The sequence below is a fragment of the Neolamprologus multifasciatus genome, chromosome 17 (genome assembly GCF_963576455.1).
Source record: "Neolamprologus multifasciatus chromosome 17, fNeoMul1.2, whole genome shotgun sequence".
NCBI classification, from domain to species: domain Eukaryota; kingdom Metazoa; phylum Chordata; class Actinopteri; order Cichliformes; family Cichlidae; genus Neolamprologus; species Neolamprologus multifasciatus.
This window is the reverse complement of record NC_140455.1, coordinates 13498866-13516718: the sequence shown is the minus strand read 5'-3', so window position 1 is coordinate 13516718 and position 17853 is coordinate 13498866. Positions and strand designations below refer to the sequence as shown.

Sequence of the window (17853 nt, the reverse complement as noted above, 5' to 3'; positions counted from 1 at the left end):
GTCTTCTTTCCTTTTAACAAAAAAAAAAAAAAAAAATCACAGCCATATACTCTCTATTTCCTTTATTGTTGGCATACACATTAGAAATGTGCAGTGAAGTGAAATCACTTTAGTTCCTCGACTCAGAGTGCATTGTGCACATGCAATACTGCCTTTGTAAAACATAATGGTTGTAAAACATAATTGTCAGAGGGCCCGGTGGCGCCAGTGTCCGGCAGCCTCGCCTCTGTCAGTGCGCCCCAGGGTGGCTGTGGCTACAGTGTAGCTTGCCATCACCAGTGTGTGAATGTGTGTGTGAATGGGTGGATGACTGGTTGTGTAAAGCGCTTTGGGGTCCTTAGGGACTAGTAAAGCGCTATACAAATACAGGCCATAATGGGCCTTAACACTAAAACAAGTCCAAATATCGAGGATTTATTTTAAAGTAAAAACCTAAACCCTTGACTCCTGCATTTAGGGTATCTTGTGGGTCTTTTACATTGTGTGGGGTATTTTGCTGCTATGGATTAGGTCCATTTGTCAGTTTTTTTTCTGTTCTCATGCTAATTCTCTATACCAGTGGACAGTGCCTCGAGGCATGAGGTCAGTGGTTTTTTTCATGTCGGTGAAAATGATGTCTTAGGGTGTGGTCTTTACAGTTAGCAGATCTCAGTTTTATTCAGAGGTTTTAGAAAGGTCTTTCTACCACTCATCAAAGCAATGTTCTATTGAAAGCAATCATATAAAACTATGCTAAGTGTCTGTCTATAACTGCTAATGAGATGTAATGTAGACATGCTGTTTCATACTTTTCCACACTTGTGATTTTCAGATCCCAAGGTGAGGTGACATCCCATCACGTTTAGTGCTGCAAGAGGAGCTTTTTGTGTAGAGGAAACTCCTAAGAAGTAAAAAAATGTCTGGTGCAAAGATCAGTTCACTGACCCTCACCCTACTCTTCCTTATGCCCTCGGTAAGTGTTATTTCTTTACTCATGTCTTATAAATGGGTTTATGAAAACGTGTGCAGCAAGGCTAACTGCTCATGTCAAAGTGCTTCTGAAACATTCTGTTTGCAACAGGTGGAGATTCACTTCAGCAGTGTTTGCATATTAGATTGATTTTCACACACTTGTACACTAATTTACTTAGAATAACCATATGGAGTATCTGCATCAATAATTCATCAATCAGCATGTGACAGGAATAATGGATAAAGATGCATCCTCATCATTTATTCATGGATTGTTCAGCATTATTCCAGCCTGTTAACTGTGTGAGGAAAGAATGGCCTCTCCTGTCTTCTGCGGTAGTTACAGCAGATGTATCATCACCTGGGCTGAGGTGACAGAGAAACTGACAGAATAGCTTTTTTCTTTGAGCAGAAAGTAACAATTAAGGATGAAATGGAGGGGGGGGGGGGGGGGGAATAAAGAGTAGTGGAAGGCAAGGGACACAGAACAGAGTAGTTAATATTTACAAATTATCACTATGTATGTAATCACTCATACCCACATGTTTGAATTCAAAGGTGTTTGGAGGAAGGGAAATAAATGGAGAGCTTACAGTCTTTAGTCGTGCTAGTAGTCTGTGCTGCAGGGAGAATGGACTGCCATACCTGTTATGTGTCTGTGAGCGAGGGAGGGAGAAAAAGGAGAGTGAAAAAGTACGAGCTGTCACCGAGCAGAAACGGGAGATGGAAGTATGTAAATATAATAATAACCACTGCAGCCAAAAAGAGTGCCTGACGAGCCCAGTTGTAAGTAAGCTATTAAGACTCAACTTTACAGTTTTACGCCGTTACGGTTCGGAGCCGCGGATCTGTTTTATATACGAGCGGAATAGTTTTCTATACGAGATCACTGAAAAAAGTGCAGCCTTACCTAATGTCCACCCTGTTACTCATTTTATATTAAGATTTAAAAATCTAGTTGGCATTGCTATGACGAATAACCTTCAGTAAAAGCAATAAATCACACAGCAATAGTACATTCATGTAGTTGTAAAAAGCATGATAATGTATTAAGTAATCCAAAGTATCCTGTATCATGATAAAGCTACTACCTTGTGTGGATATCCAAAATAATTTACAATTGTTACAAAATTATCACTATTATCTGAGTGTTTAAAGTTATTTGAAGTTGTTTCAAACTAAACTGTGCAACTTTGTAAACATAAACCAGTGTTATGTTATTGGTACTGTTAGAATTATATAATAATGTAAAGGCCAATGTTGTTTTGCTAACATATATATACTTTTAAATAATACATATTTCAATTTGTCTGTTAAAACTATCATAACTGTAATAACTTTCTTGCCAGATATACCAACTTTATTTATGGTCCCCTTTCCTTTAATTCTAAATCATGCATTTGCAAGCTTCAGTAACCGTTGTCTTATGACTTGATTGTTTTGCTAGCTGTGTATGTTTGTAATGATAGCTACTGCTAAGCTCAGTTTAATATCAGTCTGTTTCAAATATTTTGTTAAGAAACATGTACAATGCAAGTGAAAACTTTTAGATTGAATATAGTGCTTCAGTTGTACAAGTCAGTCAGTGAACGATGCTGCATATACCCACACAAACCAGCGCTAACCAAAGATGAGGAAATTTATTTAGTGTCTTGTTCTGTATAACAGAAGACAGAGCAATGGTTGCCAAGTCTGTTCAAAACCCTTCATCTGGCACTAAGGACATATGGAATACAAATACAGGATTTAAAGGTTGACATGTCCTTTTTCCACCAGAGAAGAATACAGACAGCGCCTAGCATTAACACAATACAAATCCATTCCCAACTCCCAATTCATTCACAATCCTTTCTGAGACAATTCATATTTACTTGTCTCTGTTCTTAATGCATCATTAATAAATTATTATCATTATTAACATCATTAATAATATTGCATGTCTTTTCAAAATGCAGTCTCTCAAACACAGGTTTATATTATAAGCTAGCTCTTGTTTCATAATTATTAAGATGAGTCTTTAGAAAGTGTCTGACCTTCAAAGAAATCTCTCCTTGTCAACGTGTTTTTCTGCTGGAGCTGGTAAAAGAATGGAGACACTCCCTGGATGACAACCCCAATTCCCAAAAAGTTGCAATTCTGTGTAAAGTGAAAATAAAAACTGAATAACGTGAATTTGCAAAACTTATAAACCCATATTTTATTCACAATAGCACACAGAAAACGTATGAAAAATGTCCAAACTGAGAAAATGTGAGGGAGGTATTTAGGTGTATTTAATAAATAAATAATATTTAATAATTATTTAATAAAGAATAAAAATCTCTTTGGTTAATTTAAAATAAAATAAAAAAGTAATCTGTAAAATAGGGATTTAAAACAAATCCCTATCTATCCCTTTTCCCCCCCAATTATTTAGTTTTTTGATGGGAAAAACCTGTAAACTAGTTCAACTTCATTCTGAGCTGTTGTAAGATTCACATAACAATACACTGAAATAAGAATAAAAACCCATGATCAAGTGTAGTCAGACAAGCAACATACTAATATTTGATGCTGATCTGATGCAGTGTGACCAAGGGCAGACAGATATGATATAACCACAGGAGGTTACAGAGCAGAGACATAAACAGAGGAAGCCGAATACCCTGTATTTCTTTGCCTCTCAAGCCACTTATCATTGTAATACCTCTGCTTCCTATGACTTAGACTCATATGCACTTAGAGAGCAGTCCCAAAGTCTAAAATCTAAAACAGTTAAAAGCAGAATGTGGAACTCGGCAGGGTGGATATTTTTCTACACCTTAGAGTTTAATAAAATTCACAGCCCACATTTCAATCACGTCCCTACTGCAAGCCAATGCAGTCAGTTTAATGTCTACATGAATGAAAATAAAAACATCATATTTTAGTTAGATGCTAAATCTAAAACACAGAGAATCAACAATTGTTATCCAATTGTGTGATTTATCAATACACAACGGTTTGCTATATTTAGCAACAGCCGAAATGTATCTGTAGCCAAAATGCCCAATACAAGTGTTTCCGCTTGTTTTACTAGAATAGATCTCTTCTTTTGATTAATGGATGTAATTTTCAGCAACTTTAATCTGAGTAGAGGTTTAATCAGACACTAATTGAAACACATGAGTGGATGTTCTTGACATTTTAACCAAGTGGTTTCAATTTCCTTTACTTGAAATGTACTTTAGTTTGCAAATCTATCTATATAGTAAATGATTTTTGACCGAATCTATAAATCACAAAGCCTGATTATCCAAATTACTGGGATAATTATATTTATTGGCTCATTAGTCCATTGTACATCATCTCATAATTACAAATTTTGTGGGTGTACATGCAGTGCACTATTAGTACTTACATCATCAAAAATGAAGCATATGCTTAAGTTCAATGAGGAAGATTTTTAATCACTCATCTGCCTTCTTTCCCTGCTTTTCTGTGTACATGTCTACTGCTTTCCCACACTGTCAGTCTCAATACTGACGTCATTACTCTAGTTCAGTCATCTTCTTGCAGGCCTTCTTCGAGCCTGTCAGCCTCCACTTTACATGGTTTAAATTTGTGCTCTCTGTCATTCTCCCTTTCAGGCTGTCATTCGTGCAACTCACGTCCTTCCCATTTCCACCTCACAGACACCTCAGTCAGAGCTCCATCCAAGCCTCAGTCTTCATCTTCACCACCAATCTCTAGACTCCACAGAGTACTGTCCTAAATCCTATCACTGCTGAGATTCCATACTGCCATGATGGGTCATCGGAGTCCAATTGCCAAATACATTCATTTCTATCTATCTCTATCTCAATAAATCATGTTGGGTTCTTCCAAGTGATCTCTCCTTATTTAACTTGGTTTCATTAATATTCACATACTGCAAATCACCAACACTCTTCTTTCAAGTCATCATTTACCATTTGAAAGCTTAAACAGTGTTTACTTGCCTCTGTCCTGATGCCTGAATACCTGCAAACCAGTGACTCATGAACATTCAAATGCAAGTTAGCTCTAATTATTACATCCATGTACACCTGTGTATATATCTGAGAAATCCCCATCTTCATTTTCAGTCAAGATCAAAGAATTGTATTTTTAATAGGCTTACAGTTTGTTTTCAGAGTCTTCCTACTGACAAGTGACAGTTTGTTCCTTCTGATTAAAGAACACCAGCTTCAGCTTTGCTTTATAGACATGATGGCCCTAAAAGGATGCAATCAAACAATGAACAAGCTGTATAAAGGAAAGGTTTAAGATAAATGAAGCTGAAAATTATTTCAAACCAATTATACTACCTGGTAAATCAAGCTACAACATGTTTTAAAATAATATTTACGTTAAATCATTACGTCAAATAATAAATATTTATTAACAAACCACACTCAGTGTATGCCAGATGTTTGAAGCTTATCCGTGTTATTCAGCAGATTAATATTCCTCTTGAAGCTAACACGTGGAGTCTCGTGGACTGACGCCAGCACAGAGACATGTTCATACCTTGATCCTCACCATAGGGGCTGTAAATGATGTGCCCCTGGTCATAACCTCCATGTCTGCAGTCGTAGCCATGCAGTCATCCGTGTCTGGATGTCTGGAGAGCACAATTATAAACTTCATGTCTGTGGTTCAGAACAGATGGGACTAAAGCTTGGCAATGTGTGGTGTGAAAAAGGCTCATCTTTCCTGACTTGTTTTCATTAGAATAATGTCATCCTGTGGGTCAGTTAGAATGGAGAGAGAGCCAGCAGCTCTGAAATGATTAGTTTAATTGGTTGGGTTTTCAGACAGATCCCAGGACTTAGACCTCTCCCACAGTAGATTGAAGCACATGAGTGGCTAATGAAGCAACCAAGCACTTTACCTTTGAATCTTTTCTATGTGCTCTTTAGCTGCTTGACTCTCTCACTCTCTCTCTTCCTCTCACTCACACACACACTCTCTGTATGTGTGTGTCCCTGTGTGGGTGTGTATTGTCTTCTAGAGTTCAAGCCAACAGGTCCCCTCTAACTGTGTGATCAAGATGGAGCAGGAGAAATGCATGGAAATGATGGCCTTGGATTCCAAAGAATTTGGTGAGTCTTTGTTGCCTTCATGATGAATTTGTATTATTAGCCATGCAGAGATTAAAACAGAAGCATCTTTGGATTCTTCGTGCTAATGAGCTGGTGATAACTCCACAAACTGTAGATGACTTACCTGATCCTTGGAAAATGTTTTTTTTTAAAAAAAGAACCTCACAGTTCATAGCCTCTGTGCTTGATTTGAAGCATCAGATAACTAATGAGGCCACAGGAAGACTGTATTTTTGGAGCAAGGGAGGGGCACGTTCTTTAGTTGTTAGTGTCTTGTGATGATTCTGAAAATGAAAGTTGATCAGTGAGTGACAGCTGTCTCTCTGGCTGATTAGATGATGAATGAAGGGAATATTAAAACGATGGGCAACTTGTGCCAGTTCTCCTTCGTGACCTTAGTTTCTGACTTAACTCTCACTGTCAGAAACTAATGGTGAACTGTTGCATAATCAACAACCCTTTGTCATATATATCCAGCTTTGCCTTTTATTTTGTCTCCACAGACCTTTAATAAAAAACATTTGTTATGTGTTGTTAAAAACTTTTTTGTGGTGCTAGAGTTTAGATAATCTTACAGAGTAAACTAACATTAGCTACTTAAATACTTTCCAACTATTGTGCAACCATTCCCATATGGAAAAGAAATAGTAAAAACTTATATGATTTACTCATGAAAGTGGCCACTTTCTCATTACTTTCATATATTGCTATAGTAAGTATCCAAAACATACAAGTTTCATTTATATAATTTGTCAAGGGATCTTATATCTGTTTTCACTCTTGTATGCTTTTCATACAAGTTTCACACAAGACAGATACAAACTTTATAAGATTTATATATATCTTTTCCATATGGGTTGTGGGAGTCTAGCAGTTGTTTTCGGTGTTTGCGTGTATAGATTTTAAATTGTAATATCATGGTTTCTTGGCATATTACAAACATTTCAGCAGTAGTTGAATTTGAGAAAAGAAACATGTTCACTTTTTGGGACAAATTCACAGTCAAATACAAAGAGTAGGTTTATCAGACACACATATATAACCATATCATTAATTTTTGGTGCACATATACGTAGATTATTAAACTGCAGGTTTAATAATCTCTGACAGGAAAGCTCACTGATTAAAGCAGTGCTTAGACTACATTGTTAGATCCTGATTCACCCCCCATTTCCTAATGGTCTGTGCTGTCTGTCTACTAGTCTGCAGAATATATTGTTAAAGCTAGGGCAGGAAGATGTTTTTGACATTCCTGGACTATTAACCTACTGCCTTCTAGCAAATGTTAATTCAACTGGTCTTTAGGTAGACTTAGTCCATATAAATTTTTTCAAACCTTCATACACTACCCTGATGATGTTTCATTTCATTAGCTGCATGTGATAGCACTAGATGGCATTAGAAATCATAGAAATAATTCAGTATTTCAAGTATTTCTCTGATTAAAATAACAGATTACTTTGGAACGTGTTACACCCATGAAGAAGAAACCTCTGGCAGAACTGGCCTAAGGGAGGGGCAGCACAGAAGAAAATGACTCGGGCAATTGAAACACACACAGAAATGGCAATTGCACTGAACTGAGATGAGCTAGAAGCCGTTGTCATCATGAAAGTGGCTTCAAAAGACAAAACCAAATACGTAACCAGTACTACAGAACTTCAGACCAGTGCTAATATTAAAACTTTAATGATAGTATAAGCACGGAATACAGAGCCCATTGTACTATTTGCAAAAATCAGTCACAACTACCACTAACAACAATGTCCTAAAAACAGAATTTAAACCTGATGTACCACTTTACATGCTTTCTGCAGGCATCTCTCCATTTCTAACTCAAGGTCTGTTTTAAGTGAGCTTTAGACATTCAAACTGCAACACTAAATTATTGGCAGTGAAAAAAGGAGAGCATCTGGAGCAGAAGTTGAATGGCTGAGTTCTGCACTGATTGATTATAATTCAAGCCAGGGTGTTGTTGTGCAGTCGCTCTGTTTAAAGAACCGTTCTTTTTGTTGGTTCACTGCCCAGAGTTTAATTGAAATAAGTCTGTTTTTGTAGAACTTCCCTAATTGCAATGGGACAAATCATGGAACAGTATATATATTTGAAAGCCCCATGCTGGACAAAAGCAGCACAATCCCACAATAAATCTAAAAGATGGCTTGTCACTATCATATTTTATGACACAGAAGAAAAAAATATGTTTTTGACCAGGGACAAATTATTTGGTAGCTTATCAACACAGCTAACTGCTATTTTTAGTGTTTTTCGTTGGAATGTTTGACATAAAACACACCACGTCATCAAATTAGGGCATACCTCACCAATGTAACTGCACACAAAATATTAGTTATATTTAAAGCTAAAATATCCAGTTATCCTTTAAAACTGTGTCTAATTTAGAGTCACATGTAAATACACTCAAACAGAATAACAAATTAAAAGGTTCCAAATCTATGAGACTTGCTCCTTGATTTCTGATGCAAACCGATCCCTGTATAAAAGTGCCGTAGAAAAAGATGCAACAGCAAAGACAATTTTTTACTACTATCATCATGTAGTAGTCTGATAATTGATTTATTTAGTCCAAAGACCAGTTAGATGGAAACGAAGAAAAAGTACCTGGTCAAAATGTAATTTGATATAGTAGCAGTGATATGAAATGAACATATGGCTTTTTGGACTTGAGCACTGAGCTTTTCTCCCCGTTGTGTCCCCAGACTGCCCGTGGTTTTGGGACAATCTGACATGTTGGCAGCCTGCCAGGCTCGGGGAGGTGGTTGAGGTCAACTGTCCTGAACTCTTCTCTCAGTTTATGAGTGAAGAAGACTACGGTCTGTTTCTATACATTTATCTTTATATTTCAGACAGCTCTACTGCTGTAGAATTACATTAGTGTGTTTGGCGTGTTTACTGTAAGTAAGTAAAGGGCTCTGTGTCTGCAGAATTGGGAAAGGTTAGCCGCAATTGCACTCAGTTTGGTTGGTCGGAGCCTTTTCCCCACTATCTTGATGCCTGCCTGTACGAGGAAGGAAACAGCACCCACCCTGTGAGTTAAACAGCACCTCAGCATCTGCAACTGTGTCTAATGCACAGTTGTATTTGACATTTTCTACATGAAACGCTCTGTGTCTCTATCACCATTGTAGGACATGTATTACGTGTCAGTGAAAGCTCTGTACACTGTGGGCTACAGCACCTCTCTGGTCTCTCTAACCACCGCCATGGTCATCCTGTGCAGGTTCAGGTGAGAAATACTGTACGTCTTATAGGAGGAGATAAGACTGACTTTAAACAAGATGAAATGCATCTGCTACAAGATCAAAACCACTGACAGGTGAAGTAAAGAGTACTAAGGACCTCGTCTTTAATGGAATCTTTCTGTGCCATTTATGAGTCAGCCTGTGGATGCTCAGTTTATGAAGTTGGTACAAATTGTTAGTGTGAGGATCTGACAGACTTGACTGTATATAAAAGATACGGCATCCATAAACTCCACAGGTTAAACACGCAGATACCTGCCAATAGGCCTTTATTATCACACTACAATAAACACTGAAATTTCACTCACCAACACTGAAGCACAAACTATTTTGAGTAGTCTGCTTAGCAGTCCATATTAATTATCAGATAATGGCATTAAAATGTTTCCAAATACAGCAGAGAGGTCCAGTTCAGTGGTTCACAGTCAAAATGGCCACGCCCCTAACTTCAGATTTAGAAAAACCCAAATAGGTCATATTACTGGTATTACCTTTTGGACATTTTGCTATGGAAGTCTCTGGAGACTGACATGCTTTCGGAGCCAGCCTCAAGTGGCTATGGACACTAATTAATGTGTTAGAAGTAGTAGTACTTATGCTTCTAACACTGGTATCCTGTCTATGTGTTAACAGTGAATCACAGTGTTTTGCAGAACAGCACTTGTGTGTGTTTATCAGGGAAAAGAAAATATTAGTTACAAAGTAATACATTTGTATCCAGAGTGTTCACATTTATTCCTTCACACAGGAAGCTGCACTGTACCAGGAACTTCATCCACATGAACCTCTTTGTGTCATTCATCTTAAGAGCTATTTCTGTCTTCATCAAAGACGGCGTGCTGTATGCAAAAGAGGACAGCGAGCATTGCTTCATACACACTGTGAGTAAAACAAGCTGCACATGTGCCAGTAAAGCAGGCTGTACTCATGCTGGTGATGGTTTGTGGCACCTTTGCTGACACTCTCTTGCACGTTGCTTTTATCTGTCTTCTCTTGAAGCTGGAGTGTCGAGCGGTGATGATATTCTTCCACTACTGTGTTCTTTCTAACTACTTCTGGCTCTTCATCGAGGGTCTGTATCTCTTCACGTTACTAGTGGAGACCTTCTTCCCTGAGAAAAGATATTTCTATTGGTACATCATAATAGGCTGGGGTGAGATGTCTTACATGCCATGCTATCGTTGTATTCATATTTCCAAATGTCATGTTGTTTACTTGGTGATGTGGGTTTCAGGGACCCCGACGGTGTGTGTGACCATCTGGGCAGTGCTGAGGCTGCACTTTGATGATATAGGGTGAGTTATGAATAACACTGTAAGTAGAGTCTCATGTTTTTGTTGCATATGTGCTGAACATTTCATTTTATCGTCTGCACTCTTAGCTGCTGGGACATGAATGACCATGCTGCCATCTGGTGGGTGATAAAAGGACCCGTGCTGGCTTCAATTATGGTGAGAAGCCAGGATGCAAAAACACAGTCTTTCTTTTGTCAAGTATATTTGTATTACTTCTATACAACTGGTTTATTCTACAGGTCAACTTTGTGCTGTTCATTGGCATCATCATCATCCTGGTTCAGAAGTTACAATCTCCAGATATTGGTGGAAATGAATCCAGTATTTACCTGTAAGTACTTGACATTAACATAAAGTTTCTTATTAGATCAGTTAAGATGTAAATGCATTTTGTTTTGAATGTGTTTAATGTCTTATTTGTGTATTTAACATAATTTTATACCATTTTGTGATCAGTGCTAAAACATAACAAGTGTTTCATTGTGTAATTAATTAACAACAAGTACTTTTTACCCAATAAGGAGAGCGTTTCTCTCTATTTATAAGTTTTGGAATTGTCATGCAGTTTGCTTCACTGTTAATGAAAACACATTATTAGCACATTATTATTAGCATTTACTTTTAAAAAATTGAGGTATTTTACTGTCGTATATCAGATCAAGTTTATATGATGTAGCCTTTTGACTGCACATTCAAAATAGACAAATTAATATAACTCATAACCATGTTTGTGTAGCTACACTTACATTGACACTACTGAATACTAAATACTGAATATGAAATGTACTAAACTCACCAAGTTTGACAGTGATTGTTCAGGATGCTGCACATTAGAATTTGAAGTACTTGGAGACAAATCCAGTATTTCTGCATCTTAAAACTTTAACTTTGTCTTTCCATTTTTGTAGAACATATTTCACTTTTTACTTGACTACATTTAGTCACCTCACTATATACAATAGTAACACCAGTGTCACAGACCCATTTGTGGATGGATCTGAATACATATGGATGACTATGTAGTCCAGCTGTCCATCCATACATTTCAGCGGCACTAGTGCTTTGGACAGTCTATCACAGGGCTATCACCATTCACACTCACATTCATGCCTACAGTCAACTTAGAATCAGCAGTCAATGTAACATGCATGCCTTTGCACTGTGGGAGGAAGCTGGAGCCCTGTGGGAGCTTGGGGTAAGCTCCATGATTCCTGGAACCCTATTATTTATTCTCCAAGTTAAAGTTCTGATTTGCCAGCTTTTTCAGAGCTCACGCTGATCTGATTGTGGGGGAAAGTGTTTAGTTATAGATATATAAGTTACAGATATGTTACTGACTGAATTTAAAACCTTGAAACCTTGAAATGGCATTTTTATCCTCATGCATATATGCCCTACTGTAAATTTAGTCTTCTGTGTATGAGGACTGACACATTGGTAGAACAGCTCTCTCATTATGATGGTGATGATGATGAGTGTGTTTCATGCGTTTGCTTTACAGGAGGTTGGCACGCTCCACTCTGCTGCTGATTCCTCTGTTCGGGATCCACTACACTGTGTTCGCCTTCTCTCCTGAGAATGTCAGCAAGAGGGAACGTCTGGTATTTGAGCTTGGGCTCGGATCCTTCCAGGTAATTATTTCTCCTGAATAGCCTAATGTAGGCAAGGATAATGCCTGTGTGAACTATTTTCAGAATAAAACTTTCAGTCTATATTGTGGCAGTGCATCAGTTTCTTTCTACTCTTTGATCTGTTTTTATAGCTGTTGTTGTTGTTTGTGATCTGTATTTATAGGGAGACAACATCCTTAATATTAGCACAGAACCTCTGCCCACCCCCTATTCAAACTTTTTCTTTATGGGTGGCAGCCAGTCAGAATAAATTTGACTTAAAGAGAGTGAGAAGAAAGCTAAAACAACTTGTTTCACACAGAGGGTGAACTGAGGGGATGCTTCAAGGCCCAGTAAGATAATTAATAATAATTAATAATTTGAAGTCTTTAGTTACAAAATTCTGATCTAGTAAAGTCTAAGAGTTAAAATCTGGAGCTGGAAATGAGCAAAGTAGGTCTAAACATTTTTTACATTAAATTTCAAATCCAAAGTCAAAAGAACATAATTTTTGCTAGCAACATTTATATACATCCACTAGAAGGCAGCATCTTGCAGCGTTACTTAATCACCCTGCATATTCAGCCATCCATCCTGAGCTGAATCTGCCACATTAATGGTTAAAGTCAAGCAGAAGGATTCTTGACTGCATCGTGTTCACTTTAGATGAGTTAGTTTCTTTGTCTCATGCTCTGACTTTCTGTGTTTCTTCAGGGCTTTGTGGTGGCCGTCCTGTACTGCTTCCTGAATGGAGAGGTAAGTCTTTTTTATAGCAAGCTATCACCACAACACATTGGTGTTATTAAAGTACTTTATAACAGCACAGAATCTCTCGATCCAAATATTTACACATGAGATTTGAGGTTTGAGTTATGAATCTCTGCATTGAACAGAAATGCACTTTATTTTGGGGGTCTCCACCAGATATTTCCTAATTAAGTCAATATTTAAAGAACTCAATTTGAAGTGAAAAAAATCAAAACATTTTTACTATTAATATTCTTATTTTTTTTAAATGAATTATGTCACCTTTCTGCAGCACACCATGGTCTGTCTAGAGTTTGATGCCAATCAAAATGCTCTTAAACAAACACTTTGCAGGTTTGAAAACTCCATAAATAATTAATAAAAAAGGAACATATAAATGTTAAAAAGTATTAAATAAAAAAGGACAGTAATAATAAAGTTTGATAAATAAATGACATGAAATAATGGTAAACCAACAGCAGGTAAACACTGTGTGTTAGAGGAGAATAAATAGATGAAGTCTACAACATAATGTAGCAACACAGTGTAACAGCTAATGTGGCAGCAACACTATGACTCAGTGTAGAAAAATGTTGTACTGAACAATATTTGTAAAGTGTAACTTTATCATTATTAATTAGTTCATAAAAAGACTGACCTCGGCAGAAAACATTGTCTCAGAGTGCCCTTATAATTTTAAAGATGTTGTGTGTCCTCATATATTGTCTTACATACACTTTCTTCAGTTTAACAGGTTGTAAAAAATACGAGGGGTAAAGGGAGTCTGGCACATTCGCATTTTCATCCCTTTAGTAGAAATTTTTTTTTTGGAGCTCAGCACTTTCTTAGAATAGAATGCATGATTAATTTAACTGTGTGTAGATGTAAAACCATGAGACTGCATTTTCTGGTACAAGAAAATGACTGTTTACAGTCCACTCAGAAATGTATAGCATGAAGGCACTGAGCTTGTCTCTTTCCAGCGAGGTCCATTAATAATGACCTTGTGAAGTATATCCCTCAAGGTGCAATCGGAGATCAAGAGGAAATGGCGCAGCTGGACGGTGAACAGGTACTTTGCTGTGGACCTGAAGCACCGGCATCCTTCGTTGGCGAGCAGTGGGGTGAACGGGGGGACGCAGCTGTCCATCCTCAGCAAGAGCAGCTCGCAGATCCGCATGTCCAGCCTGCAGGCCGAGACTCCAGCCACCTGAGCAGCGCTCTCGGGGACGCCAAGTCTGATGACGACACTGCCGCCTCCGGACCTGATGCTACCAAACCTACAATCCTCCCAATGACCAGCCTCACCAACCCGTTCCTCAACCCCTACCCCAACCCGTACCCCGATGAAATCATGATGGAAACCCAACTCACCTCCAGCGACCCAGAACAGCCACTTGTCTGAGTGCGCATCCAATGAAATATGACCAAACCTGACAGGTGAATTGAATGACACATTCAGGTGCAGCCTGTAGGTTCACTCTCCCGTTCTGGAACCCCACTAAAAAGGCATGTGTGCCGGCTCTCTCTGTATATATTGTATTGGTGTTCAGAATTGTATGGTGTTGCAGTATTTGCTGTGCAACACAGAGGGACCAAATAGCTCTACAATACAGTATGTATCCCATCACACTGATCATTCCAGTCTGTCTGAGGACACTTTGGTCTTCAGGTTTCACACTTTTCTCAAGACACATTTTAGATGACTTTACACTTAATTCCTTAATTAATCTCCTAGCTCCTGTGCCATGAAAAGTGATTTAACTGAAGAAAGTAAACACTGGTGACTCTGATGTAAATATTTTACCGGGACACGCCGCTGGATTTAAACATGAAGATTAGTTTCCTATTAGCTTGTACAAACTGTTGTCCTCCGTGTTCGACGCTTATCTCAACTGGGACTTTGGATTTTTTAACAAAACGATTGTGTTACACACTGTGGAGATGTGTGAAAGATGAGTTTGAAAAAAATAATAAAATAAATAAATATTAATAATAATTTGTGTCACATGGAAGTGAAGCCTGCCCCAATCTGAGCATGTAAATTAAGGATAAGTGCTGCTGCTACTCCAATTTATTTTGGTGTGGGTCCCTAACCCTAAACACCAGGAGTGATCTTTTAAAAGAAGCTGTATATTTAATGCCCTGAACATGAATGAAAGTTTCTCTTGTTCAGCCTCTTTATCAGTGTTAATGACTGAAGCAGGGACTCGAAAGCAAACCTGGCCAGTTTCATTGGCGTCATACTCGCATTCAAAACAATCCAGTCTCCTCTGTTTCGGTGAATATGAAACACTGAAAACGCCATCCTCTTTTTTTCTATCAATGACTGCAGCACCCGCGATGCACAAACAGTGACTGTGTGTAAGCTTAGTATTATCATTCGTAGCCTCAGCTGTGACAGATTTAAAACAATATAAAGGTAGTTGAAGACAACTTCTGTCACAGAAAATTTTCACCAAGCAGTATTTACTAGATTATTATATGGACATATTTCTGTGTAATATGCCATTAAAGTTAAAAATATGTATCATGTTGATCTTCAGATGTGTCCACAGTGCTAAGGTTTGCAAATGCAACCACAAACAGGCCTTTTTTTTTAATCTCTAGAAAGTCTAAGAAGAGGACACTGATGTAGTCAGCAGGTCTGTAGTTTTAACAGCCGATAGTACAGAAAATGTCAATGAAAATGAGCACACGACTGAAATGTCATGAGTTCAGTTGCTTGCATGAAACTGCATTTATTGTCCACGTGGGTTGTTTGTGAGAATTCAGTGTTTTTTGAATGTTGTTTTTTTTTCTTAGGGTTTTTAGTATTTATCAGGCTGCTGTGGAGCTAATGTACTACATGTATCTCCTCCACAGCCTATTGCACGAGGAGACTGTATAAAACTATACTGGTCTAAGTGAAGATATAGACCATGAGAAACATCACAGCACTTCTTTTTCGGGCTAAAACCTTTGTATTTTTCTCCTTACAGAGGACCATTTGAAAAATCTGTTTGAATTATTTTGATTAATGAGGTTTTCGCCTCGCTTGGAACAGCTCTTTGTTACTGATGCTGTATGTGCTCATTCTGCTTAAAGACAAGTATGCTGAGATGGATGTTACTTATACCAAGATGGTAATTTTCTCATTCCAAAGACAAATGAATCGGCTCTTCACTGAGTATTTGCACGGCCGTATCTGTTTGCCATGCTCAAGTTTGCATTGCAACTGATGTCACTGCAGATTTTTCCTTTTGGTCTGACTCAGCTATCCTCTAAAACCCCATGTTTGACTCTACTTTGTGTCTCCTAAAGTGCCTTTAAGCACAAAATAAGTATTTTGACTTCTGTTGATGAGTTCAAATAACAGGAGATTTGTCTTTTCTTTTCGAAAAACTAAACTGCAAAGTAAAGGGTTTTACAAAGTGCTTTTACAATGCTTCAAACTAATTTTAACCCCGGAGGCCTTCAAAGTCCTTAAAGCATGTTTAAGGAGACACAGAGAACATGACCAGTTAGTGTTGTCAGTAAAGCAGTGCTACAGTATAATGGCTTCTAAATATAGCGGCCATTGTACAGTGCAGCACAACATCACGTCTACACACTAATAAATGCTTAATTTAGTGGGCCGTTTTGGGGTTGTTGGTTTTTTTTCTGTTTTTTTTTTTTTTTTTGCTTAATGGCAGAAATATGAGAAAAAGTTCTCATGAGCCAGTAAAGAAAGGGGTTAATGATTTTTCTTTTTGATTTGTTGTTGGGGGATTTGCAAAAAATAAGACAGTTTTCTTCATTACAGGAGATAAACTCTATCTATTAAATATGAAAGACAGACAGGACCTTTAAAACTCAAAAACTGATTAAATTCTTTGATTAGCATAATGCATTTTGTATTATAAGTATGTCACACATTATTTATGACCGATAACAAAAGAAAACCACATCTCCTCAGTTCAGCATGTTATCATAGTTTGAGCTGTTTTCCATATCGGCTGTTTGAAGTTACACCATAAATATCGTTTTGGTGATTTACAGGTAAGAAGATGCCTTATATTAAACCCCAAAAGTTAAAAATAATAATAACTTGGACTTGGACTAAAATCACTTAAACATATATTTTAAAGTAAAGATTACATTGTCCTAAACAAATGTGTGTTTAGGTTAAACGCTTTGGCTCATTTGAAAGTATGACTAAAAAAAAGTAGACATCTAGGTTAAATATTCATGGGCTGAAAATCAATTCTTAAAAATAGGAATATTTCTCTATCATAGGTTTGAAGAAAAACGGGTATACAATCCCACAATAGCTAAATGTGATTAGTCAGTCAAGTTAATAAATTATTTCCCTTGCCACAGTATTGTATTAAGCTGGCTGTCTTTTATTTATAAAAATATTTAGACTTTTGGGTTATTTTGGTAAAAATAAACAATACAAATATATATAATTAATAATGCAAAATTAATAAATAATTAAAAATATCCACTTAACATCCAACAGTTTACCTGTGATCGATCTAGGGTTAAAAGGCAGTGTCACATTTAGTGGATATCCAACTTATTTTCTAGAATTTTTACCCAATTGCGATACCCAAACATTCTATTCTGATATTACAGCTTTTAACATTAAAAGCTGTAATATCAGAATAGCTGCATGAAGCTTAATTTGAAAGGTAAAATATTCTAGTGTCTGTTTGTGTGCTTGGACATCATGTGGCTACAAACCTAAATAACCCTTAACCCTAGATGATTCATGTGTAGTCTTGTTAATGTTAAGAGGTTACAACTACAGGCAGTGGTTCTCTTATTAAACATAGAAATTCTCTATTTTGTGTATTGATTTCTAACATGATATTAAAATGTAGCCATTAAATTCACATAGATACTATTTGTAAGAGTGTCATTTCCCCCCCTAAACTTA

The 17853-nt window shown here is 37.3% G+C and overlaps 1 protein-coding gene across 4 annotated transcripts in view; it reads left to right on the top strand.

Annotated features, from left to right (window-relative positions):
• Positions 1-17344, top strand: part of adcyap1r1b (adenylate cyclase activating polypeptide 1b (pituitary) receptor type I) — a 31198-nt gene extending 13854 nt beyond the window's left edge. For 2 of the 4 annotated variants that reach the window (XM_085137222.1, XM_085137221.1), the window contains 13 exons: positions 812-952; positions 5945-6035; positions 8756-8869; positions 8981-9084; positions 9185-9282; positions 10047-10179; positions 10298-10451; positions 10533-10593; positions 10680-10749; positions 10833-10924; positions 12095-12224; positions 12918-12959; positions 13963-17344. In XM_085137222.1, coding sequence (XP_084993348.1) covers positions 896-952; positions 5945-6035; positions 8756-8869; positions 8981-9084; positions 9185-9282; positions 10047-10179; positions 10298-10451; positions 10533-10593; positions 10680-10749; positions 10833-10924; positions 12095-12224; positions 12918-12959; positions 13963-14355 — 1539 coding nt within the window. In that variant the 5' untranslated portion in view covers positions 812-895 and the 3' untranslated portion in view covers positions 14356-17344. Of the gene's footprint in view, positions 1-811; positions 953-4559; positions 6036-8755; positions 8870-8980; positions 9085-9184; positions 9283-10046; positions 10180-10297; positions 10452-10532; positions 10594-10679; positions 10750-10832; positions 10925-12094; positions 12225-12917; positions 12960-13962 lie in introns of all 4 variants that reach the window. The other 2 variants (XM_085137223.1, XM_085137224.1) reach the window with 2 other exon arrangements.
• The last annotated feature ends 509 nt before the right edge of the window (positions 17345-17853 follow it).